Source organism: Gallus gallus, chromosome 2 (genome assembly GCF_016699485.2).
Source record: "Gallus gallus isolate bGalGal1 chromosome 2, bGalGal1.mat.broiler.GRCg7b, whole genome shotgun sequence".
Classification (NCBI taxonomy): domain Eukaryota; kingdom Metazoa; phylum Chordata; class Aves; order Galliformes; family Phasianidae; genus Gallus; species Gallus gallus.
This window is the reverse complement of record NC_052533.1, coordinates 2560180-2583127: the sequence shown is the minus strand read 5'-3', so window position 1 is coordinate 2583127 and position 22948 is coordinate 2560180. Positions and strand designations below refer to the sequence as shown.

General features: G+C 47.1%; 1 protein-coding gene across 4 annotated transcripts in view; it reads left to right on the top strand.

Moving 5' to 3' along the window:
* Nucleotides 1-10905: 10905 nt before the first annotated feature.
* WNT3A (Wnt family member 3A) overlaps nucleotides 10906-22948 on the top strand; it is a 90881-nt gene continuing 78838 nt past the window's right edge. Inside the window, exon 1 of one of the 4 annotated variants that reach the window (NM_001398207.1) lies at nucleotides 10906-11323. In NM_001398207.1, the coding sequence (NP_001385136.1) occupies nucleotides 11208-11323 (116 nt within the window). In that variant the 5' untranslated portion in view covers nucleotides 10906-11207. Of the gene's footprint in view, nucleotides 11351-12139; nucleotides 12449-13171; nucleotides 13567-22948 lie in introns of those variants that run through there. The other 3 variants (NM_204675.4, NM_001171601.3, NM_001398208.1) reach the window with 3 other exon arrangements.

Sequence of the window (22948 nt, the reverse complement as noted above, 5' to 3'; positions counted from 1 at the left end):
TGCGTGAGATGCAGTTGCATTTCTGAAGCCCATAAGGGAATTTTTGGCAGCACACCATTTATCAGCAGAACTCACTGCTGCAAAGCACTGAGGGAAGGCAACAGCCAATAATTTATTCCAATACCAAAATGAATTGCATATTTTTATGCATTACAAAAACATGAGCAGTGTAAAGCACTGTCATTCCAGGGCAGAAAGCATCCTGTTATGGCTGCATGTGAGTGGGTGATCTCCCACACAGTCATTCCCAAGAAGACCATTTAATTGGGCACAGTTTGTAGCTGGCTATCAAATGAAGCAGACAACTAATCTGATCAATCATGGTTGGCCCACCAGTTGCACTCTCACCACTTTATTTACCTCCTGAGGTAGAAAAGCTTTGGGTGATACAGAGAAACCTTGGGGAATCCAGGCCTTGGGATACAGAGGAACCTTTTTCTCTCTGGTTAACCACCACTCTGATGTATTTGGAGAACCAGAACCATACCTGATGATGGCATTTTGTCTTTCTGTTTGAACACAGAGCATGGGTGGAGGCTGTGCATGTCCTTTCCCTCATGCCTGTCCTCCACCTGATGGCTGCCCCATCTCTTTCCATCTCCACAAGGTCTCTACATCTCTATGGCTTTCCTCAGTGACATCAGTTGTCACTGTCACTGAGAGCTGCTGAGAAAACCTCAGAGAGTCCAAGCTTTAAAAAGTCATCAGGTTCTAAACAGCTGTTCTGAATAACAACCTTTCACTATCACACAGAGTAAGGCTGTAGTGGTGGTTTTAGGGGTCTACCCTCAGGTTGGATATTAGGAACAATTTCTTCTATGAAGGAGTGGTCAGGCACTGGAATGGACTATCCAAGGAGGTGGTGGAGTCACTGTCCTTGGAGGTGTTCAAGAAACATTTAGATGTTGTACTAAGGGACATGGATTAGTGGGGAAATATTGGTCATAGGTGGACGGTTGGACTGGATGACCTTAGAGGCCTTTTCCAACTTTGGTGATTCTATGATTCTACCAACAAGGAGAAAATGTGCTTCACAATGTGGGTCCCAAAATGGCGACACACCTTTGTATCCAAATCCGACCAGGGAATAAAATGTTATCATTAAAAACAAAACACAAAAGGGATTGGCTGATTTGCTTTTGAGGATCTTCTAACTGCATGCGAGGTTGACATGCCAGGCAGGCGTAGGACAGTGAGAGATCATTTGTGATGGGGATTTTTCATTTGGAGCATAACATCCCTTGATATTCTACAACTACCCCTTGTGGTCCATGGATGTTCATATTTTGGCACAGTGAGCGTGTGGGGCAAAAAAAAACCCAAGAAATTTATTTGCAAATTCACCTCCATTTAAGTCTGCTTTTACTGGCTTTAATTATGTGGCTTTTATTCCGTTGGCTTGGTACCATGACTTAGAACAAATTAGAGCTCCCTGGCTGATTCCTATCCTGTTCATGATGTTGAGCATCTCTTACTCACCACCTCTCAGCAATGGAATCCTGATATTTTTAATCTGCTCCTCTTCTTCCCTCTCCCTCACACTCCTTCTTTAATTTTGATAGCGAGTGGTTGGGACATGAGTACTCCAAGCCCTATTTTCACTTGCTTTCTAGATATACTCTGACTCCCCTTCTCTGTTGTTTTATTGTTGTTGCCTTTTGTTTTGTTTTATATTGTTGTGTTTATCTGGCTTTGCTCTGTTTGTCCACCAAGGGCACCAGCTTTACTCGGAGTGGTGGCAGTCCATGCATGGTGACCATCAGTGTAGGTTTTTCAGTGGTATCAGATGGATACGAGCATTAAACCTGAAGGCTGCTCGTCCTGTTTGCCTGATGCCCACCAAGCCCTGCTCAGCCTAAACCATCACTACGTTTGTACCACTTCGATGCCACATCCATAAACAGTGCTCTAACCAAAATGCTTGACTTGGACAGCTCTTCCTTCCTCCACCTCCTTTAAACAGGAATTGGTGTTTTTCTTCCTGCCCAGATGCCTCTACCTTTCCCCTTCCCTGTTCTTCCCATCTCTTCATTTTCCATCTCCCTCAGCAGAGTTCAACACTTTCTTCCTAATTTTGTTGGTTTTTTTTCTTCTGGGTTGAGCTGCTCAGTGGTTCCTCCATGGTACCTGGACCCTGAGAAATCCAGCCCATATCTCACGGTCCTTGGTGTTGCAGTAACCACACAGTTTAAAGGAGGTGACAGGCTGCTACTTTACATCCAAGATGATGCAGAAAGCTTGAAAATGCTGGACCTTTTTTACCCTTTTTTTACCCTTTGCTTGTTGTTGTCCGCAGTCCCAGGAAAGAGATGTGGAGTTGCATCTCTTGAAGGGCGCCAACAGCGATTAACAGCAGGGACTGAGCAGAGCTGGCACTGCTCCATCACATTCCTCATGATGGACAACAGCATGGAAATGGCTATCGGTCAAAGTAGGTTCAAATGAAGACATGTGGTGCTTGATGGTGCAAAGCTCATGGGAGAATATTTACTCCAGCCATCCAAGGCAATGCTATGTTTCTGACACACAAATCCAAGAGACCTTTCCTCTTCTTTCCTACCATTATAAGAGGAAAGTATTAACCTTCTCTTGTCACCCACATCTCACTTAAAAAGCTGCTTACATCCATTCTTCAGCTGTAACCTTACACTGGGAAGTACCCCTGCTAGTTTTAAACAAGGTCATTGGGTCCTTTGCTTCAGGGCATTTTCCAATCACTTAGCTGAGATGAGAACACTGTTGTGTCAACCACCCTGAAACTCTCTGTCCCTTGTATCCTAGGGAGCTCCAGGCTTTGTCAGGCTTCAAGACAGTGCAGACCATCTATTTTTAAAGTTAAAACTAGGAAGAAACTCATGACTCCACGTGTTGGATTCCTTAAAACCTTACAAGTTCTGGGAGGAGAAAACAGAAGCAGAAAGAGCTGAATCCTGGTGTCTGGAGAGTCAGTGGTTCATCACTCAATGTATGCTGCATGTACAAGCTCAGACTTGTGCAGCTTTAGCTCTGAGGAGTACACTGAGGGAAAGAAGGAGGAAGCATAACCAGAGAGGACTGAAATCATCTGCAGGGCTTTCCTTGATGGCAGCTTAAGGTCCCAGTCCTCAAGCAGGTGCTGATGCAAGGCAGCATTGCCACCACGTCTCAGGGCTGGGAGCAGAGCCATCCCTTTGCTGGGAACTGCAGGGTTGGGAAATGATGAGCCAAATACTTCCAGAAAAGTCAGGCTTCTGAACCACTGCAAATCTCCCTAAAATTGTAGAGATATCACCCACCATGGGGACACAGCCATAGGGTACCTCTGTCCTCCTGGCCTCTCATCCCTGGGATGTGCTGCCCCAAGTCAGTGAGTCAGGGCCACAAGGAGCCAAGAGGAGCCCCACAGCTCCCTAAAAAGAGAAATGATGTGTAGTGCACTGCAGCCTCCAGATTTGAGCATATGCTAGCAGATTAAGATGTGTTTCCAGATGCTGGATAAACTCATCCATGGTGCAACACCAGCAGGCCAGTGGCATACAAGTGACCCAGTCCCCTGTGGAGACCTAAGCACTTTTTCTACCTGACTTGGTTGCAGAGAAAGAACATAAACCCTTTTTCATGGTGGAAAAAAAAAATTTGCACAGCTGCCAATGGGGCCAAGCCCTGCAGTTTTCATACCCTTCTTACTCTGCAGAGCCAATGGGATTTCTGGGTAGGATCGAAGCCAAGCAGGGCTGTTAGGAGGCAGAGTTCTCCAAGCCCTGAGATTTCCTTGCCATTCCCATGAAAAAATCAACTCCAGCAGAGTCCAGCTCTGCACTCTTGCTGAATCCAGCCAAATGCAACCCACATTAAGGGAGTTGCTCTACATTCATATTGAAAAGTTGGTGCTTGCCAACCTTACGTGCCTTCGAGTTCTTGTTTTAAACTCCTGAGCAGTGGCCTGAGGAAAGGATTGTGTTAAGGAATATGTTCATACAGTGCCTGGCACTGGGGGGTTCTGGCTCATGACTGGGGTTTGCAAGTGCTCTTGCAAGACTTGTAAAGGGCTGCAGTGCATTTGATGTCTGGTTTCCTTGGGAAACTTGGTTTAGCTGATTATGTTGTACGTCTCCATCCGCTCATTTCCTCCCCTCCAACTTCTGAACCCCTCAGCCAATCCCAGCCAAATTTGGCAGAAAGATGAAAGTTTCAGAGAGATTAAGTTGTATGAAAATAAGTGTACAGGTAAGGAAGAAAGACCTTATTACTGCGTTTCCCCTCCTTTCCCCCTGGGAGAAACGGACTGCAATGTGAACTCAACATTTATTTGCCACCCGAGAACCCGTGTAGGAAGGAGGAAGGCAGAGGGGACACCAAGCACCTCTATAGGACCATTTCCCACTGAACTACTTGCTGTGTAGGCCATGTCACTTCATGTCCAGAGCTTGGAAACAACTTTTAAAGTGGTGTGAAGAATGGGAGAGCCCAGGCTTGATCTGCAAATGTGAGGCTGAGAGCAAATTAGAGCAATACAGCCTCACGTAGAGTTGCCCTTCCATCCTTACTGCACCCAACGCACAACCCCATATAAGATCACAGCCATTCCTCACCGAAACCACCCCACATGTATTGCAGACCCACACACCCATCTTCAGTCTTCACTAACACTTGTGATAGAGCAAAACGGGCACAAGCATCTCACCACAAACCCAAACCCTAGCTTTTGGCCCCATTTTGCCAGGTGACCTTGGAGTTGGGCAAGAAACCATCTGCAGGTGTCACTCCTGCACGATGAGTGAAGTCACCAGAAGAAAGTCCGGGACAGGTGGCCACCCAGCAACTACATTAAGACATCATAACTTGGACTAATTTGTAAACAGGCTGAAAGAACATCCACCCTCCCTCGAAGGGGAAGAAATGTCTCTTTAAAGCCTGGGGATATGACCTCTTGTCCTCTCTGTTTATAAGAGGGAGGGAAAAAAAAAAGAAAGGAGGGAGAAAGAGAGAGAAAGTCAGACTTGTTGCCGTGTTAAAGCCTCCCCCCCACCATCAGCTTTTGTGATGAAAATGGTAAGAGACACTCTCCAGGCACTGTTTTTCTCCCTTTGTCATTCAAGCTCTGCAAGGGAGAGCTCCTTTCTGTTTATTTCCCAACTTGGAGCCCTTGTCAACACCTCTCTTGGCTGAGGTTTTAGCACGTTGGTGGGGTTTTGGTGGGGCTTTTTGTCCTTTTTTTTTTTTTTTTTTTTAACTGGCTCATCCAAATCTGCCTATTCTTCTTCTTTCCCTGAGCTCGGGAAGGTCTTTCCTTCCCATTGATTGGCAATAAAGCTTTATGTTGTGGCACCTGTGTCTCGTGGTGCAGAAACACCAGGCAACCCCCTGCACACCCTTTTCCTATGAGGGCAATTTTTGGTATCCATGACTCCAAACCTCATCCCCATTCTCCCCCTCTTCTCACACTGCACAGGGCTGGCAGTACCCACTGCAACACCACCCATCATTTCCGTAACCACTTTGCCATCGTGGTATTTCACACTGAGCTGTCTGAAAATAAATCTGACATCAAACCAGTAAGCAATCCAACGGCCTTGATGCTCTTCACTTTTAAAGCACATCACAAAGGAGTTTGGAAACTTCCCACCGGGACACCACTGCAATGCTGGGCATTAGAGGAGATGCTCCCAGGCTTTCACACTGCACCCTACTTACTGCTTTTAATGTATCTTAATTAGCCTTACTCCATGCCCAAGGAGAAGTCACTCCAGTCTGGGTAGTTTTTCAGTCCTGTACTTGTCAGCAGCACAGAGTAATCCCTGTTTAAGATGCGTATTGATTTGCAAGCACGAGGCTAAATCCCAGTGCTCATCCAGATAGCATCACTGTGTTTCTAAGAGTGGCATCAGGAGTGCATTCACAGAGGGTTAAAACTCTGTTTCCAATTTGAATTTCTTTTATTTTCTCCTGCAGGGGGAGTGAGGAGTGTGCCAGGCCCTTCTAAAAGAGGTTGCTTGAATGGTTCTTAAGAATGTGATTAGAAAACTGCAGCATCACTGATTCGAGGCTTTAGTAAATAACTGTTTCTGTTACTGATCTTTCTGTTTCACCAATGCTTGAGATCCTTACTTTTTTTTTTTTTCTTATTCAAATGTATATCCCCAAAACTCACTTCTGTAAAGAGGAATTGCATGGAGCAAAGTAAAGACGTAATTTTAAAGCCAGTCCTTATCCTGAGGGTGATTTTAGTGGGAATCTTTTCTCCAAAGCCCTGTTCTGCTCCTATGGTTCTCCTCTGAGAGCTGTATTATTGAAATTCTGGACTGATTCAGACTGGAGAAGAGGAGGTTCAGGGGAGACCTTATTGCTTCCTACAACTCCCTGAAAGGAGGGTGTAGTGAGGTGGGTGTCAGCATCTGCTCCTGGGTAACAGCAACCCAGCAAGAGGAATGGCCTCAGGTTGCGCCAGGGGAGGTTCTGATTGGGTATCAGGAACAATTTTGGCTCTGAAAGAGCAGTGATGCAGTGGCACAGCTGCCCAGGGAGGTGGTGGGATCACCATCCCTGGAGGTGTCAGAACCATGGAGATGTGGCACTGAGGGACGTGGTCAGTGGGCATGGTGGGATGGGCTGGGGTTGGACGTGTGGATCTTAGTGGTCTTTTCCAGCTTTAAAGATTCGATGATTCTATGATTCGTAGCGATGTTTGTTGCAGTACTGACAGTTAATGGTGAGAATCATGTTGCTTGACTTTAACTTTCTAGAACTGGGCATGTGGCTATCTGGGCTGTCTCTGTGTATAATGAATGGTGGCTGCAGGAGACAAGGACCCCCAAAGGCCATTTGATTATACTCACTGGAGGAATTTCACTTCCACAGCCAAGAGCTCCCTTTGCATTTGTACTATTCACAAGTTGCAGTCACCTTTTGGATGATGAGACTTTGATGTCTCCAGAAAGGGATGCAGGACCATCCACCCCCAAGACCCTAAAATGTTCTGTCAATTAAAGTGGTTAATAGAAATTTATTATTACTCCCTCAGGAGTGTTCATTTACCATCATCTAAGCCTGCATCACCCTACGAAAGGTTATTTGTGTATATAATAGTAGGTTTGAGCTCTTGGAGATAATCAGCTTCCACTGATAATTAGCAGGTTTTTTAATCTGAATCTGGCCTAGAGAAATGTGACATAAGTAAACACACACTGCACACACGCAGCTCAGGTAGGTATATGTTTATTGAATTCAAGTCCTCAAGGGAAAATTTCCACCGACCAGATCCTTCAGTCCCTAATTGGGAATGCTTCTGGAGCTCTCACAGGATTACTCCTTACATCCTCCTTGAGTTAAGGTTGCTTTTGAATGGTCAGCTTGCCTTCAAATCAAACTGTTTTTTTCCCCAGACCTCATTCTTCATGAGGAAGAGCCTCACAAAAAGCCTTCCTCGCTGTCAGGACCTACCAAGCTTTCCTCTTGCCACCATCCACAGGGTCTCTGCAGAAGACAATTGAAGGTGACAAACTCAGTGGGTTTAATAGGAAGTGACAAATGGTTACCATCACTCCCAGAGGATGTTTTCCCTGCCTGCTCCATAACTACTCTTCACCGGGGCAGGGTCAGGCATGTTGGCATCCCACCGACCCTGTGCTGTTGTGTGTGCAGGTGACAAGGACCTGGCTGCTCAGTGGCACCGTTCTGGAGCACCGAGCCTTCTGAGAACTGAACGCGAGAGGCCAGAGAAGAGATAACACCCAACATTCATCCTCCAAGGCCACAACCCTACCCCACTTCTGACAGCCCACCGTAGAGACAAACCCCTCAGCACCTGGGGCTCTCCAGGCTCTTGAGTGGTGAGCAAAGGAAACAAAGCCCCGGTGCTGCAGCACTGCAGTGTTTGGGCTGCTCTCAGGTCTGTTCTCCTGCTGTACCACTAGGTGGGCCAAAGCTACACGGTGAGAGGCTTTGTCCTACCTCCTGCAAGACACGGGCGTGCAGGTGATGGGGGACAGGGGCACGAAGGGCAGGGGTGCAGGAAGGGAGCAGGGAAAGGTGTCAGGGAGCCTTTGGTTTCACCCTGAGCCTTGCTGTTAGTCAGGCCCTAGAGGGAGAGGTCTCCTTGTCCTGACAAAGTGACCATCTCAGGCACAGCAACACAGCATGGACTGGTGGCAAGAGCAACAGCACAGCCCCATCGCCAATTCAAGGCTTGGCCCTACCACCTACTGCCCCTCTAAAGCAGTTAACAGTGCCAGCAGGTAGAGCTGCCAGTACACACAACACGAGAAAGGAACCCTCCCCCCACATATCCTTTGTCTTCACTGAAGATGAAGTGACAGAAGATCATGTGTATAAAAGGCCATAGGGAAGGAACTTCCATCTGCCCTGCTCTGCAGCATGTCTTGTACAGTGCACTGCAGCTCTCTGGGTGCTCTGCTTCCATTAAACAGAAAACCAGGCCCTATGCCTTAACCCTTCCCACCATCAGTTGTGGACCTCATGCTTTCAACCGTGCTTCATTTATCTATGAGTACTGTGACAGGAGGGCAGCAGTGCCATCTACTTAGTGAAGAAATGCTTTGATGGGAAACAGGGACCAACCAACATTCCAGTCTGCCATTGGCACAGAATAACCTGGACAGATGGGTCAGAGCTTTTAGGCACTGTCAGATGTATGCTGTCCACTCGTAGATGGGGGCAACTTGCACCCTACAGAGCTGAGAATGTCAGAGCCCAGAGAAGAGGCAATTGCCTGTAGTTACCTCATGGAACTTCAACCATCTGGAGACTGGGCACCGACTGGAAACAAGATCTGAAATAGAGAGAAGTACAACACCACATGCAGTCTACCCCATGTACCATAGGCTACAGCCTTCGGTCAGCTGTATTGCTCAGGTTTCCTTTGCTCCATTGGCCATAGAAGCAGTCAAGGGTATGGGAGCAGGTTTTGGACAGCTGCAGTCTGGGACGTCATCAGGCAAATCTGGTGTTCACCCTGCTGGATACCATGGCAGGTTGTCACTGCCATGACATCCAACAGGACTGAGATTTGGTGCCCACCACTGAAGACCCACAGCTCAGAACTTCTCCATAAGCAGTGCCAAGAGCAAAGAGGCCAAGGCAATGCTGCAGGCGTAGAATCACAGAATCATGGAGTCATTAAGGTTGGAAAAGACCTCTGAGATCACCTAGTCCAACCATCAGCTCACCGAAAGACAGACCCTGTCAGCCTGAAACACATGTCCCAGTGCTGGTCCAAACATTCGGAAGAGATGTGGACGGGATGAACCCAATGGTTCAGCCAGGGTTTGACGTCAGGCCCAAAAAACCACTCTTGGAAGAAGAAAATGCTGCTGATTTCAGCAATCAAATGCAAGAAGTCCTGAACCCAGACAGCCTGTGGCAGCCTTTTTCCTGGCTCTAACACAATTTGTCCCTTAAAGGGCAGTAGTTCAATGGTACTGCTGATAAAGGGTAATGAACCTACAGTAGTTCCCAGCTCGGAGAATAGCTATCATACACCCAACTGCCTTTTTATCAGCATGATTAAAAGCAGTTGGCGTCAGAGCAAGTGGCAGCGCTGCCTGCAGAAGGAATCAGTGTGATCCTGCTTTGTGTGTGTGTGTGTGTGTGTGTGTGTGCCTATGACAAAGTGGATTATCTCCATCCTGCCCCGCCAGCAGCTGCGGGGCTGAGAGGGAAAAGGGAGAGTGGCTGAATGTGTCCCTTCAGGTGAAGCTGCCTGGTGCTTCCTGGTGGGAGGGGCGGAGGCTCTGGGGGATGTTTAAGCCTCTCCCCAGGAACAAAAGGAGGGGAGATTAGCTCGACCCCTGCGAGGGATGCGTGTCGGACCCTTCCTCCTCGTTTGCACCTCACCGGGACCCCCACGCCAGGGTTGGTGTCTGGGGGTCTGTGTGTGTGTGTGTGTGTGTTCTCGTCTGCAGTGTGAGCAATTTCACTTGAAAAGACAGAGAAATCCCCTCCTTTGAAAGTCTCGGCGTTTGGTTCTTTCCAGTAATGCTATAATTGGATGGGATTTTCTCTAATACAGAGGGAAAGTCCTTAAGATGATTTTTTTCACACACCGCCACCACCACCACCACCACCCTCCTCCTTTCTTCCTTCCTCGCCCTACCTTACGCGACGAAACTCCCTTCTCCCTCCCCAGATCCCATCACTCCCAGTGCACCCAGCAGCACCGACACCGCAGGGATTTAATGGGAGAGCATCGGTTCCTCCTCTGGAAGCAGCGAGCTGGGATCGGCTGCAGCTCGGCTGCACGGGGCGATTAGATCTCAGCACACTTGCCAGCGCTCCCATTTGCAATCACTTGTCATCCAAGCCTAAAGAAAATAATCAGGGCCCGACCCCTGCCAAATTCCCAATGATTTAAATATCCCCGTATGAACTGCGTTTCTAGTGTAATTTCACTAGAATTGGACTATCTCTCCATCTAGCTAAACACAAACACATCTTTATATATATGCACATGAAGCTTTCTGTGTGTAAATATAAATATTCCTTGCGAGGGGAAAATAGGTATGCAGTTGTTAGTGAGAAAGAAAGCGCATTTTGATTTGAGCAAAGGCACGGCTGCGAGCCTTCCTCCAACCGAGTCATTACAACCGTACCTCTCTTTGTTCCGTGTGAGCCACAGAGATGTTCTGATCCACAGATAAAATGAAACCGTGTCAAGCAAAGAAATTAAAAAATAGTAATAATAAAAATATATGTATTAATTAAAAAAAAAAAAAAAAAAAAAAAAAAGGATGAAAACCCAACGCGCCGCATCCGCGGAACCCAAAGCGTCGCGGAAAATGGGATCCTTGTTGTCATTCTGGGGACAAAACATCCCCAAGCCCATCCAGTGTGCCTCCATCCCCCTGCTTGCTCCTCTCCAGCCCCTTTCAAACGACCCCGGGGAAAGGGAACGGCTGTCAGCTGGGTGACACTCACTGACGGACACCGCCAGCTTCCAACAATGTGTCCCAGAGGAGCAGCAAATCGAAGCGCACACCCCGGCCGGAGCAGCTACGTCTTTATAATCATATTCCCAATGATCGCTTTCCCCTTCTTTCCACCCCAATGAAAACATGAGGGTATCAGAACCCAACTCACCCCCCGGCACTGCCACCGCAAGGAGAGAAATCGGTGGCGACGTGTAGAGAGAGAAATGAAAATAAGAACAAACAAACAAACAAACAAAAAAAGAAGAGATCAATGACTGCAGCCCCGTGGGGTGGATCTGGTGGATGAAGTCGTTCTGCAGCGAAGTGGTGGCAAAGTCCCGGCTGGGACTGAAGCAGTGGGGATGGTGTGGATGGACCCCGATGGGATCTGCGTGGAAGAAGTGGATTTCGGAGCAGAGGTCTTTGCTGGAGCTGTGGGATGTCGGGTTGGTTGGAGTGGTGGGGAAGGGGGGTGCGTGGTTGGGGTGTGTTTGGGAGGGGGGAAATGCTCTATTTCTTTTTGTGTGTGTGTGTGATCACGAAGAAAGGAGGAATAGGAAGGAAAAAAAAACAAAACACCCAAAGTTTCTATAAAGTTGGTTCAAATGATGGGAGGGGAGGAAGAGGAGAAGGCAGAGCGGCAAGAAGGAGAAACGAGAGAATAACGATTTAAAAAGGAAAAAAAAAAAACCAACAAAAAAACAACTTCACACTTTTTTTTTTTTTTACTTTTTTTTCCTGCCTTTTTTTTTTTTTTTTTTTTTTTTTTTTTGCATTTTAGTCCCTTCAACCCAGGGAGCGAAATCCGGGCAGGTTGTTATAGCTACCCAAATCCACAGGGGTCCCCCCTGTCTATTTAAACCCCCTAAATCTTCCTTCCCCTTTTTAAAACTACATTTTATCCCTTGGCTTGTGGGCCAACGTGCCCCCTAATGAGTATTAAAACACTATCTCCTCGCAATTAGCTCATTCCTGACTTCGCGCTCCTGATTGACAGAACAAGCCAAAGCATCAGAATTCTCCCTTTGGCAATAAGTGCTGATTGGGTCCTTTTTTTAAGAGAGCTACTTCAAACTTTTTTTTTTTTTTTTTTTCTTTTTTTAATATTTGCCTTCAGTGCTTTGGCTGAGAGAAGGGTTTGGTTTTTTTTTTTTTTTTTTTTTTTTTTTTTCACCTCTCCGAGATTTTTTTTTTTTTTTTTTTTTTTTTTTTTTTCCTTGAGAGTAGCAGAGGAAGGGAGAAAGAAGAGAGGATTTACCTGGTCGGGTCGAGTTCACTTCATTTGACTTCTCCTTTTTTTTTCGGGGGGGGGGGGAGGGGGGGAAATAAATGATCGCTATTATTCTATTATTAAAATAATCATCCCGCCTCGGAAGAAAGGAAAGTTTTGGCAACTCCGGTTTAAGAAGAAGAAAAAAAAAAAAAAAAAAAAAAGGAAAAAAGGAAAAAAAAAAAAAAGACAACTTTTCATCAATGGCCTCTTTTGGATATTTCCTGTTTCTCTGTGGGTTGAGTCAGGCTCTGTCAAGTTACCCAATCTGGTGGTAAGTTTTATTCTTCTTCTTCGTTGTTGTTGTTTTGTGTGTGTGTCGGTTTTTTGTTGGTTTTTTTTTTTTTTCCTCTCATTTTCATTTATTTTCCCCTCCTCTGCTTTGCTCTGCAACCCCTTCGCGCTCACCGTGACTTGAAATTCTCCTTTCGCTGCCGCTCAGCTAAAGGAGGTGGGATTGTTCCAGCGCCAGCAAGTTCTTAGAACCTGCATTTCACCTCTTTTATTTATGCATTCGCTTTGTTTATTTTGACTGGGTTATACCTGAGCTCTCCTTCTCCCGCTGTAGCAGAGCGGGAGCGATCGGAAAGTTCTCCTGTGTTGTTTTGTGTTTTTTTTTTTAAAGCGCTTTGATCCTCTCCTGTGCAGAACAAAAGGCGCTGCCTGAATTAAAGAGATAATGATACAAGTTGACATGAGCATTTCAAGGTGATTTCGAGCCAGTCAGGTGGAAGGAAGGGGGGCAGAGGATGGAAAGATGTCTTTTCCCCCCTTCGCTTTAAGGGATATGCAGGGAATGAATGGGAAGAAAGAGGTGAGAGGGGCGCAGCGACCTGCGCGGAAGGCAGCGGAAAGTTGCGCGGTCCCAACTGGGGAAAAAAAAAGGCACTTTCGGGCTCCTATTCCTCACCCTACGCCTTTAAGAAGGTTTTTATTATTATGATTCTCTCTCCCACCAAAAAAAAAAAAAAAAAAAAAAAAAAAAAGCAAATGGTTCAGGGCAAGGCATGTAACTGCACGATCTGCTCTAATTACCCCGCGGAGGTAATTGGGCTGAGGGAAGCCCTTAGAGCAGGGAAGGGAGAGCCGAGCGGGGAAGGCGCAAAGCGGGTTCTGCGCTCCTCCGGCGGCTGCGCGGGTGCGGAGCGGTCCGGAGGTGTTTGTACGGTGTTGGGGTGGGGGGCAGATCGGGGTGAGCCCGCGGAGGGACGGAGCTCGGGGATGCAGCCGGGGCGGTGCTGCGGGGGGCACCGGCAAAATATGTGTTTATGTGTAGATATCTGTATCTATCTCGGTTGTTCTTTTGACGCGCCTCTGCCGCTAAAGGAAGGAGAGGGTTTCGGGTGCGCTGAGCGCGGTGTGTTGAAGGCAGAGTCCCTGCAACTATGTCAGGTATGTCCGAGAGCAGAGGGAAATCGTTGGGATGGGAGAGAGGCCATAAAATGCAAATGCGCTCTTGGGAAGACAGGCAGAAGGAGCAGCACCTGGACGGGAGTCATTAAAAAGCGATCTTTTATTCCCAGCCACCATCTAACTTATAATTAGAAACTCCGGTTGCATTCCTGATTGGAGAAGGAAGCGCATTCCTTCAATACCAACATAAATATTCCCCTGTCACCCGGCGAGGGGCAGAGCCCGCAGCTCGTGGGGTGCGGGTCGGGCCGGGGGGTCACAAGGGGCAGGAGTTGGTCCGAGCGCACATCGGCTGTGTGCGGGGGGACAGAAGCAGTGATGCTTTTTCCCTCTCTGTATGTATTTTTCTTCCCCCCCCCCCCCCCCATCCCACCCCAATCCCCTCCTCCTCTCGTCCTTTCCCTCGGTGCCGTCCGGCGGTTTTAGACGTTTATTTAGCAAAGAGAGCAAAAACCCCCTCAGGCGATGGAAATGCGAAGGTTCGGGGTGGGAATGGGGGAGTCGGGCCGGGCGCTGTTCCGCGTGCTGCTGCCTTCCCCCCATGCACATCCCTGTCCCACTTTTATTTATCCTCAAAACGGGACATAAAACCCGCAGCCGCCCCTTGGCCGGAGCTGGGGGTACGCGGGGGGGGGGGGGCGTGAAGGTGCCGAGGTGCTGCGTGGGGGCACTCGGGACAGCCCCGTTCACATCACAGGGGTGGGAGTGCAGTCCCCTTCCTCCAAATCGTTGTGCCCTGCAAGGACAGCTCGCTTCCAGTCTACTCAGTTTAGAAAATCGATAGCCTATCTTTCTTTTATTTGAATTGTAAGCTGTCCAGCTGTCCTTTTTCTTCCATTTTCCTTTTTTTTTTTTTTTTTAATTACACATTTTCATTATTTTTTATTAATTTCTGGTAGAGAGTATAGAGCCAGAAATGTTTCACTCCGGGAGCGCAAGCGACAAACATCTCTCCTCAAACATCTCTGTTTAAAGCCTCCCCGACATCTGCTCACAGCCACATGACTGCTCGGAGCAGAAAATCCCTCATTCACCATCCCCAAATTGTCCCCCCTATGAATAAGAGTTCCTAATTAAAACATAACCTCACCCCAATGCATGCAGAGCGATGGATGCTCGCTCCGCTCCCAGCTTGAGCAAAAGCAGGGACTGAGAAACGATGCTCCCCTGTAGGGTTTGGTTAATTATTCTCCCAGAGGAAAGAAATTGGGGGAAACACCAAGCATGTATCTGTCAGGGGGAGCAAGCAGGCATGTGGCTGTTACTGTAATTTCCTCCAAGCAGAGCTCCCTGCTTGGCTGCGCTGTTTGAGTTGCCATTCCCACCGTGGCATAGAGGCACCTGCTCAAAATGGGGCTGTGCAGTGCCGGGTGGGCTCTGCACAGCCCCCGGTCTGTGGGGGAAAATGCAGAATAAGAGAAGGGAAAATGTGGAGAAAAAAGGAAAAAATCCCCCGGAGCTGCTGTGCTCTGCCTGCATCATTTAGTGACGATGTGGGGTGAAAGCTGCGAGAGCTTCCTAAAAACAGACGATTCCTAAATAACGTGCTTTCAGAAAGGGAAGAAATAGGATTTGGGAATAATGCAGAAGAGATCGGATGACAGGGGGGTGGGTGCTGTTGGGACTGAGGTGGTAAGTTAAGTTTGCAGGGACGTGCCGGTGTGATTTATTGCAGCACCGTCACTCTGTGGGACTTTCCCCAGCACAGCGCTGCGCTGCACTGTGCCACTTAAAGCAGCCCCTGACGGCTCTTCTGCATTCAGATCAATAGCAAAATAATGATAATAAAGCTTTATTTATTTCAAATGTCAGCGTTCTTTGTCTAAAAATAAAAGAAGGGAGAGCAGAGAGGGTGAAGGAAGGAGAATTAGGAAATGCAGAAGCAGGATTTATAAGCAGAGAGGATTAAATGTCCCCCATCCTCCCGGGGTCCAGGCACAACTGGTGGCACCACAGTGTTACAGCTTTTCCCAGCTGACTTGCATTGCCTTGACTGGCTGGCTGTACATGCAATGGAAGAAATGTGTGTATATTTTATTTCTTAGCTGATGACATGAAGTCAGACTTGGTTTGGGGACAGTCAGAGAGTTCAGAAATGGCTCAGGAGGAAGAAGGGTTCGATTCAGGAAGAATGGTGGGATGCAGCTGATGCAATGTGAACTGGTTGAGGTGCACTGGAAGCCCCATGTGATATATCCTGGGATCATTAAAGTTGGAAAAGATCACTAAGAGCACCTCATCCAGCCATGAAGTGGAAAGCAGAAAGTATCAGAGGTTGATAGGTGAGATCTGCTGGAGCTCCCATCTCATCTGCTGCTCTCTGTACCACCTAAGTGAAGTGGGATGGCACTGGCCTCCTAATAAACTGGGTTAAGAGATGAGCAGTAACTGCTAGCAGCTGAGTGAAAGCAGTGTCACTGGAGATGGACAAGAAGGATGTGTGTGTTAGGGATATTTTCTTAAGTTCCACCTCTTTTTCCATTGATTTTAGCTTCTTATTGCTCAGTGTCCAACAGTGGTTAAAGCAGCACTGTTTGGATCATCCATGTAGGATGAGAATGGCCAAAGCTGGTGATGTTCTGCAGTAGCCATTTTGCAGCCCAGAAGGCTCTGAAACAGTGATCCATTACGTCTTTCCATTCCTATTCCTTGTGCTTCAAGACATACAAACTTATGGGAGCAGGGTGGGAGGGCAGCCTCACCACTGGGAGGATACCCTGGAGGAATTATTCCAGCAATATGCGGTGCCACAGCTGAATGTGTCCCTGAGAGCTGATGAACTCCTAGCTTGTGCCATGTTTCAGGACTCTCCTGGCATTTGTCCACCTTAGGGTGGGGGAAATGGCCCCCGATCTGCACTGGGGTTGGTGAAAGCCAAGACGGGTTCTGGATCCCATGAAAAACACAATTCTTTTTTTTTTTTCATGACAAATCCTAGAGAATGGAGCTGAGTCTTGGCAGGCTCCACACTTGAGAAACCAAAGCTTAGGCTTTGGCAGAGAGTGAGCACGTTAAGTGAGAAATGATCATTCCTCGTTAATTGGGAGGGAGGCAGAGCCATGGAAGGTCACCCAAGGGACAGCATGAGCCATGCACGTTGACATCAGAGCTCCTAAAGCAATCTGTAGAGCTCAGAAACATGAATTGCATCTACCCTTTCTTCCTCTTGTCAATTAACTCGAGCTGAGGATTTTGACATTTCCAAGGCAGTGGTATTCATCTTCATTTCCTCTGCTACTGCAGCAGGTTGCAGTGTGATGTTAAACAGCCGTCATGCTCCTCTGCAGAGGTGGTTGCATGAGGTGCAATCCCTGTACATGCTCTCTTCTCCCACCCTTGCCCCAAGGGTTGGGAATTGCCTTTATATCTAGAATACCTATGTTACAACAGTATCTTACATGGCCCCTTTCTGCCAGACAGTATGTCATCACAGAATGATGCTTTAGCCTTTTCTCAGTTACCAATTCTCCTATTATCTTGGGTATTCCTAAGCACAGCAGGGGTGATTTGCACCCAGGCAGCAATGGGCATAGAGGGCACATGGGCTGAGGAGACCTTCCTGGATCAATATAAGTAGTAGGAAACTGCACCTGCCTGGTCCGTGCTTGAGGTGTATTGTGCAAAGGCATTGGGCCAAAGCATTGGCTCAAGAAAAAAAAGCCTTTTCTAACAAGGAATAAATAAATGTGAATTATTTTGCTCCCCAGCCCTTTTCGGGCAGTTCTACAGTCAAAACATGTCCCTTACATACCTTTGAACACCTCTAAGAAATCTCATCTGAAAACCATGAAGCACTCAGTAACATGGCTTAGGCACTGGTAAGTGTCCAGAAAGGTAAAGGATGAGTCCAGATGTGGAGTTCTCAGTGCAGGAGAGACATGGATCTGTTAGAACACATTCAGAGGAGGGCCACAAATTTGGTCCAAGGGATGGAACACCTCCTCTATGAGGACAGGCTGAGAGCTGGGGCTGTTCAGCTTGGAGAAGTCACCAAGGAGACCTGAGAATTGCCTTTCAGCATCCAAAGGGGGGCTGTGAGAAGGAAGGGGACAGACTCTTTAGCAGGGTCTGTTGTGATAGGACAAGGGGCTGTAGGTGCCCCTGTTCACTGCAGCCAATTTGGGCTAGATGACCTTTAAGGGTCCCTTCCAACTCAAATGATCCAAAATTATCTGATTTTCTGTTTCTTATAACCATTTTACAGATGGGTAAGCAGAGGCAGACTTTAAAGGCCCTGTCCTGGGTCGCACTATTAACACTGGTTACCACACAGGGCTGGTTGTACCACCAAGACGCTCACTTGTCTGGTTCACCAAGGGAAGGCAGGTCTTTTCTTCTTTCTAAAGACCTTTCTGCAGTTTCCATGTTCATGGGTGCTATTGCAGTGCACAGCGTGAGGCAGAGTAGAGAGGTGGTTGCTTCGGGGCAGTAGATGTTAATGTCATAGGTAGTCCCATTCTCCTCTCCCAGCTCTTGTGCCACCTTGATGTAACATTTCACCCATGCACATGGCATTTTCCATACTAAGCTGTAAAGCTAGGTTTTGGAAATGAATCATGGAGTCATAGAACGGCTTGGGTTAGGAGAGATCTCAAAATCATCTTGTTCCAAACCCCTGCTGTGGGCAGGGTTGCCAACCAGTAAATCAAGCACTAGATCAGGTTGCATAGGGACCCCTCCAACCTGGGCTAGAACTTGGAAATGGTCACCATCCCTGCTTTCTGTTTGGAAAATAAAAATAATAATCAGACATTTTGACTGATCTCTCAGGAATCAGGCTAGAGAAACCTTAGATTTTACTTTGAGCCTGTGGTCTCTTTTAGGAAAGGAAAGACAAAGATTGCTGCTCCTGCCCTGGATGTGCCAGGAGAAATAAGGCTGCTATCACCATCCCAAATCCATGGGATCATCTTCCTGCTCACATCCCTTTTCCTACAACTGCAATGAGCTAATTCGGCTCAGAGCAGCAGAGAAAGGATGCTGTTCTGTACTAGGCCTCACCAGGAGCAGGTGTGTTACCTTTGTGTTTATAAGAGGGTGAGAAAAGCCACAGGGGACAACCATGTGTCCACATAACCACTTCAACCTCCCTCAGCACTGGCATTCCCCAGGGAAAGGTGCCCTTGCTTGTGTCACTTGAGTGCATGATTCAAATATCCTAGCCATGTTTCATCGGTCTTTTTATACAGCATAATGATAGCACTTAAGGAGCATTGCACAAGTGTGTTACAGGGGAAATCCTCTTGGCTCTGAGTCACAGGAGCTCCATTTGGACAGCTGGGTTTCTGTAGTGAGTGGACACTGAGCACAGGGCCTCATCCCCAGGGCCTACAGCAAGCAGGGATAGATTGGTTTTGCTCCCACCAAAATCCATGTCATAGTTTCCTTGCTGGAGCAGAACTGGGTTCATGTGCTTGCTCTGGAGCCAAAAGAAACCCCCCAGACCTGGAAATGGAGAAGAGAAATGTGTAGGTCTGGAGATATTCACTGCAGAGGCAGGGAAGAGCTTTCTAGGCCCAGATAGACCCAGAACGTCTTTGGGAATGGTGCAGCTTGGTGCTTTCTGCCCAATCAGGTAGGGCTGGTGTCACAGTGGTGGTGCCAGTAAAAAAGCCCTGAAATACAGTGGAAGTTGAGGGGAAACAGGAGAGGGAGAGGTATGGACCAGAGCATGTGTATCTTGTCCACGTGCTGTGCTCAAGTAAGGCTCAGGTAATACTGACTCACTAATAGCAACTCTGCTCTTCTGGCACCTCTGAGAGCCAAATGAAGGCCCAAGGTCCGTAAGATCCACAGTACAGCAGGGCAGCATCCTGCACCCAGGGAGGGCCTCCCCCAACATCCAGGGCTTTGCTGGGTCAGGCCCAAGGTTAGTCTGCTTCTGCCAGATGTTTCCATCCAGCATGGGTCACTCATACCCATTTTCTTCCCTTCTACCCCTTTAAAAGTGGCAAGGATTGCTGGTTTGCTTTAAATTCTGTAATAATTTAAGCACAACACGTTAAAAATCAGTGGCTCGCTGGTTCACTCCAAATTCTACCAGTGCTTGCAAAAAAACAGAGGGAAAAGGAACCAATGTGTTAACTCCCTTGTTTTGAACTCCTAACATAGGGCACTGCCTTTAAAAATGGCCTTTAAGCCAGGGGAGAGCGTTATGCATCACAAAGACACTGTTTGTCTCTTCCCCTTGTTTGCCACCTGCATATTCGCAGGCCCTTTCCCACTTGGATGTTGCTGATACCCAGGAGAGCACTTTGCATTTGTAGAGCCCAGGCCATCAAAGAGTTCAAGGTGCCTTTGGTCTCCTCATCACAGTTTCTGTTCTGGTATCGATGACAGTCAGTTGTGCTTTTTATGATATAGTGTTTTTTTGTTTGGTTGTTTTTTTTTTTGCAGGGATGCTGTTAATCTTTTCCAGTGTGCTTACTCCTCTTTCCCACACTGCATTGGTGCAAAATGCTTTTTCTCTCATTCCATCTTTGCGTACTCTGAAGCTTCTCCACAAGGTCATGTCCATGTGTGGGCTGGTTCCCCTCTCACAGACCTCACAAGGTGTCCCAGGTATCTGGGATGGCTGTTTCCCCTCTTCCATGCAGGGAAGTCAGATTTTCCTCAGAGGCTCAGAGAGCGCCTCAGGGGTTCTTTGAGCTCAGATCATGGGAGACCTCCACATTTCTAGCCTGACCCCGTGTCTGTCACAGGATATGGAAGCTCAGCCCTTCCCCATGCATCAATCCTAGAGTTCAGTTTAAGCTTGTCTTGCAGGAAAGGCGCCTAATCCCAAAGTGAAGGTGCCTGGTTTTCCATCAGGTGCCCAAGCGTAGGTGTCTACTTTCAGTTAAGATGCCTGATGGCATCCTGTTAGCCCTCACTGGCCCGGAGGAGATCATATAAGATCCACAGATGCCATGCTCCTTTTTGAGCAGCAGATGGAAGCCAATGAAGTAAACCCTACAGCATCTCAGTTGCTCTTGATGCCTATCTGCAGGCAGCTGAGTGAAGTCTCAGGGTGGAATTAACTTTATCCATTACATGTCTGCAGTTTGGATGTCTCCATCCAAGCCAGGTGCCCTTGGCTTTCTTTGCACTTTCTGGTGCAATTCATGTGTCAGTCCTATGATGGAACATGGAACATGACTGTCTAAACTCTGTTATTCCAGAAGAACTGAGGCAGACAGCTCAGAAACATCTCCTCCATGGGCACTGTTCAAATTGTTCAAAAGCCAGGGATTCCCTTTTGAGAATTTGCTCATTTCACTATTTTCTTGCTGTAGAAATATGAACTCTATTTCTAATTATCATTGCCTGGCTAAAGCATGCCTAAAGTCAAGTCTTGGACTTCTTCTCTACCTCCTCCCTCTATTTTAAGAAGCTCCTTGGTGCGCAGTGCTTACTGGTGTACTGGAATGGGTGCTTCGGTGATATGATCATACTGTGCTTTCACAGCAATGTGCATGCCTTCCAGGCTAAAACCACCTCTATCCTCAGCAGTTTCACCTCGTCTTATATGCTGCCATGTCTCAGCACCACTGCTGAAAGCCTAAGTAGCTTGAATGTTTTGTGGCTTTCTCTGTAACACGCTTAATCCTGCTTCTAATCCAGCACACTCTGGAGCGCAAATACACCTTCCTCAGCTCTTTATCTTCTGCTGTCAAACACACCCGGAGTCTTCCATCTTCCAACCACATCCACAAGTTATTGATGCAAGCTTGTAATGGGAGGTCAACTGAAAACTTGAAAAATAAGATTCAAAATGGCATTCTTGCATCTCCATCAAGTCGTGTCAGCAGAGGACACAGTCATTCCTTGAGAGTTGAATCTGCATTTCAAAGAGCTTGTCTGGCTTTGCTTTACTTTCTGTTCTCCGAAATCAAATCCTTTCTCTTTTCCCAGACTGAATTTCACATTTCCAGTTTCAGATTTCCTTTCCATCTCTTTTGGAAGATACAATTTTAATGGCAGAGGTTAGGCATATTCAGGTTGCCAAGGAATCTGCTGTTATTCAACGGAATTGCCATTCTGGGACAGAGTAGTGAGAAAAGGCAGAAACCTCTTCTGCCATAGCAAAGCCCAAGGAATAAAGCCAAGCAGCAGTGAGCAAAGCAGGAGTTTCTTCTGCTACCAGAAGAGTGCACCTTGTCTAATAGAGATATTTGCTAAGGGGTGGGAAGGCAGGAACGAAACTCCTTGAACAGCTGCCAAGCCCACCATTCAGTTTTTCCCCCTGTCCCCAGAAGAGCAACAATAGAGCCTGTTGCTAGACACTGTTGTGTGGCATGACAGAGAGCAACTGCAAATCCTTGCAGGCTGAGGACACAAGTAAGGGAGCATTTCTATTTTTTACAGGACTGTATTAACTGGGAAGAAGTGAGGCAGTCTAAGATCTTGCTGGACAGGTGAGGTCCACTCCAAAGCCCAGTGAAAAGTGATGAAATGTCACTATCAAATAAGGTCTGGAGAATTTACTGGGAGATCCACTGTTCCTTTAGAGGCATTAAAATCTGTTTAATGGGTGTTAGAACTAGATGATCCCTTCCAAACTAAGCCATTCTATGATTCTGGGAGATCCAGGCTTGATCCCTGTCCCTTCTGGAGGAGAATCTTTCATATTTAGCAATCTCTAGCGAAGTTTCCTTTAGAGTTATCAGTGAGAAATAGGATGCAACTCATCTGACGTATGTTAGGCATTCTCCTTTGGATGGGATGAATCACACCCCAGCTGTGCCAGTTTTCTCACCATTGCCTGCAACAGGATCCTGGATGATGAGATCAGACAAACATATATCATTTTACATAGATGAATTCAGCTCCTTTTTTTTTCCACTGTGATTCCATTCCTAAAAAAAAGTGTGTACTCAACGATCCAGATAGACATGTAGAAAGTTAAGAGGATACTCCCATAGGAAGACTGTTTTTTAAAACCCAGTAGTCAGTTATTCACATCTTTAGAGACTGAAATACCTCTAGAAATTGTCACTTAAAGACCTGGTGTTGCATTCCACACTGGTATAGAAGAGTTAAGAAAAATTCCCATACAATAGAAGGGCATTTAAAGAGATTTCTTAGGAAGTATCATTCTCTGGCACATTCTTCCATAAGAAGAGCAAGCCTGGTGCATTTGTTTTGAAAGACTTTACCTTACCAATCCATACCAGGTGAGCTGGGCACCTGACTTTGACCCTGCATAACACAGGAGTGCTGCCTCTCCTTGTGGGTTGGCTTTGTAATTCCAATGGTGAGCCGTCCTGTAGGCTCTGGGAGCAGTACCCTCCTGATGTCAGGTGCTAGGCATATGGGCTATAGGTATTTTGATGTCTGTGTTGATGTCTGTGTTGATACGCTACATTTTTTCTGCTAGTGA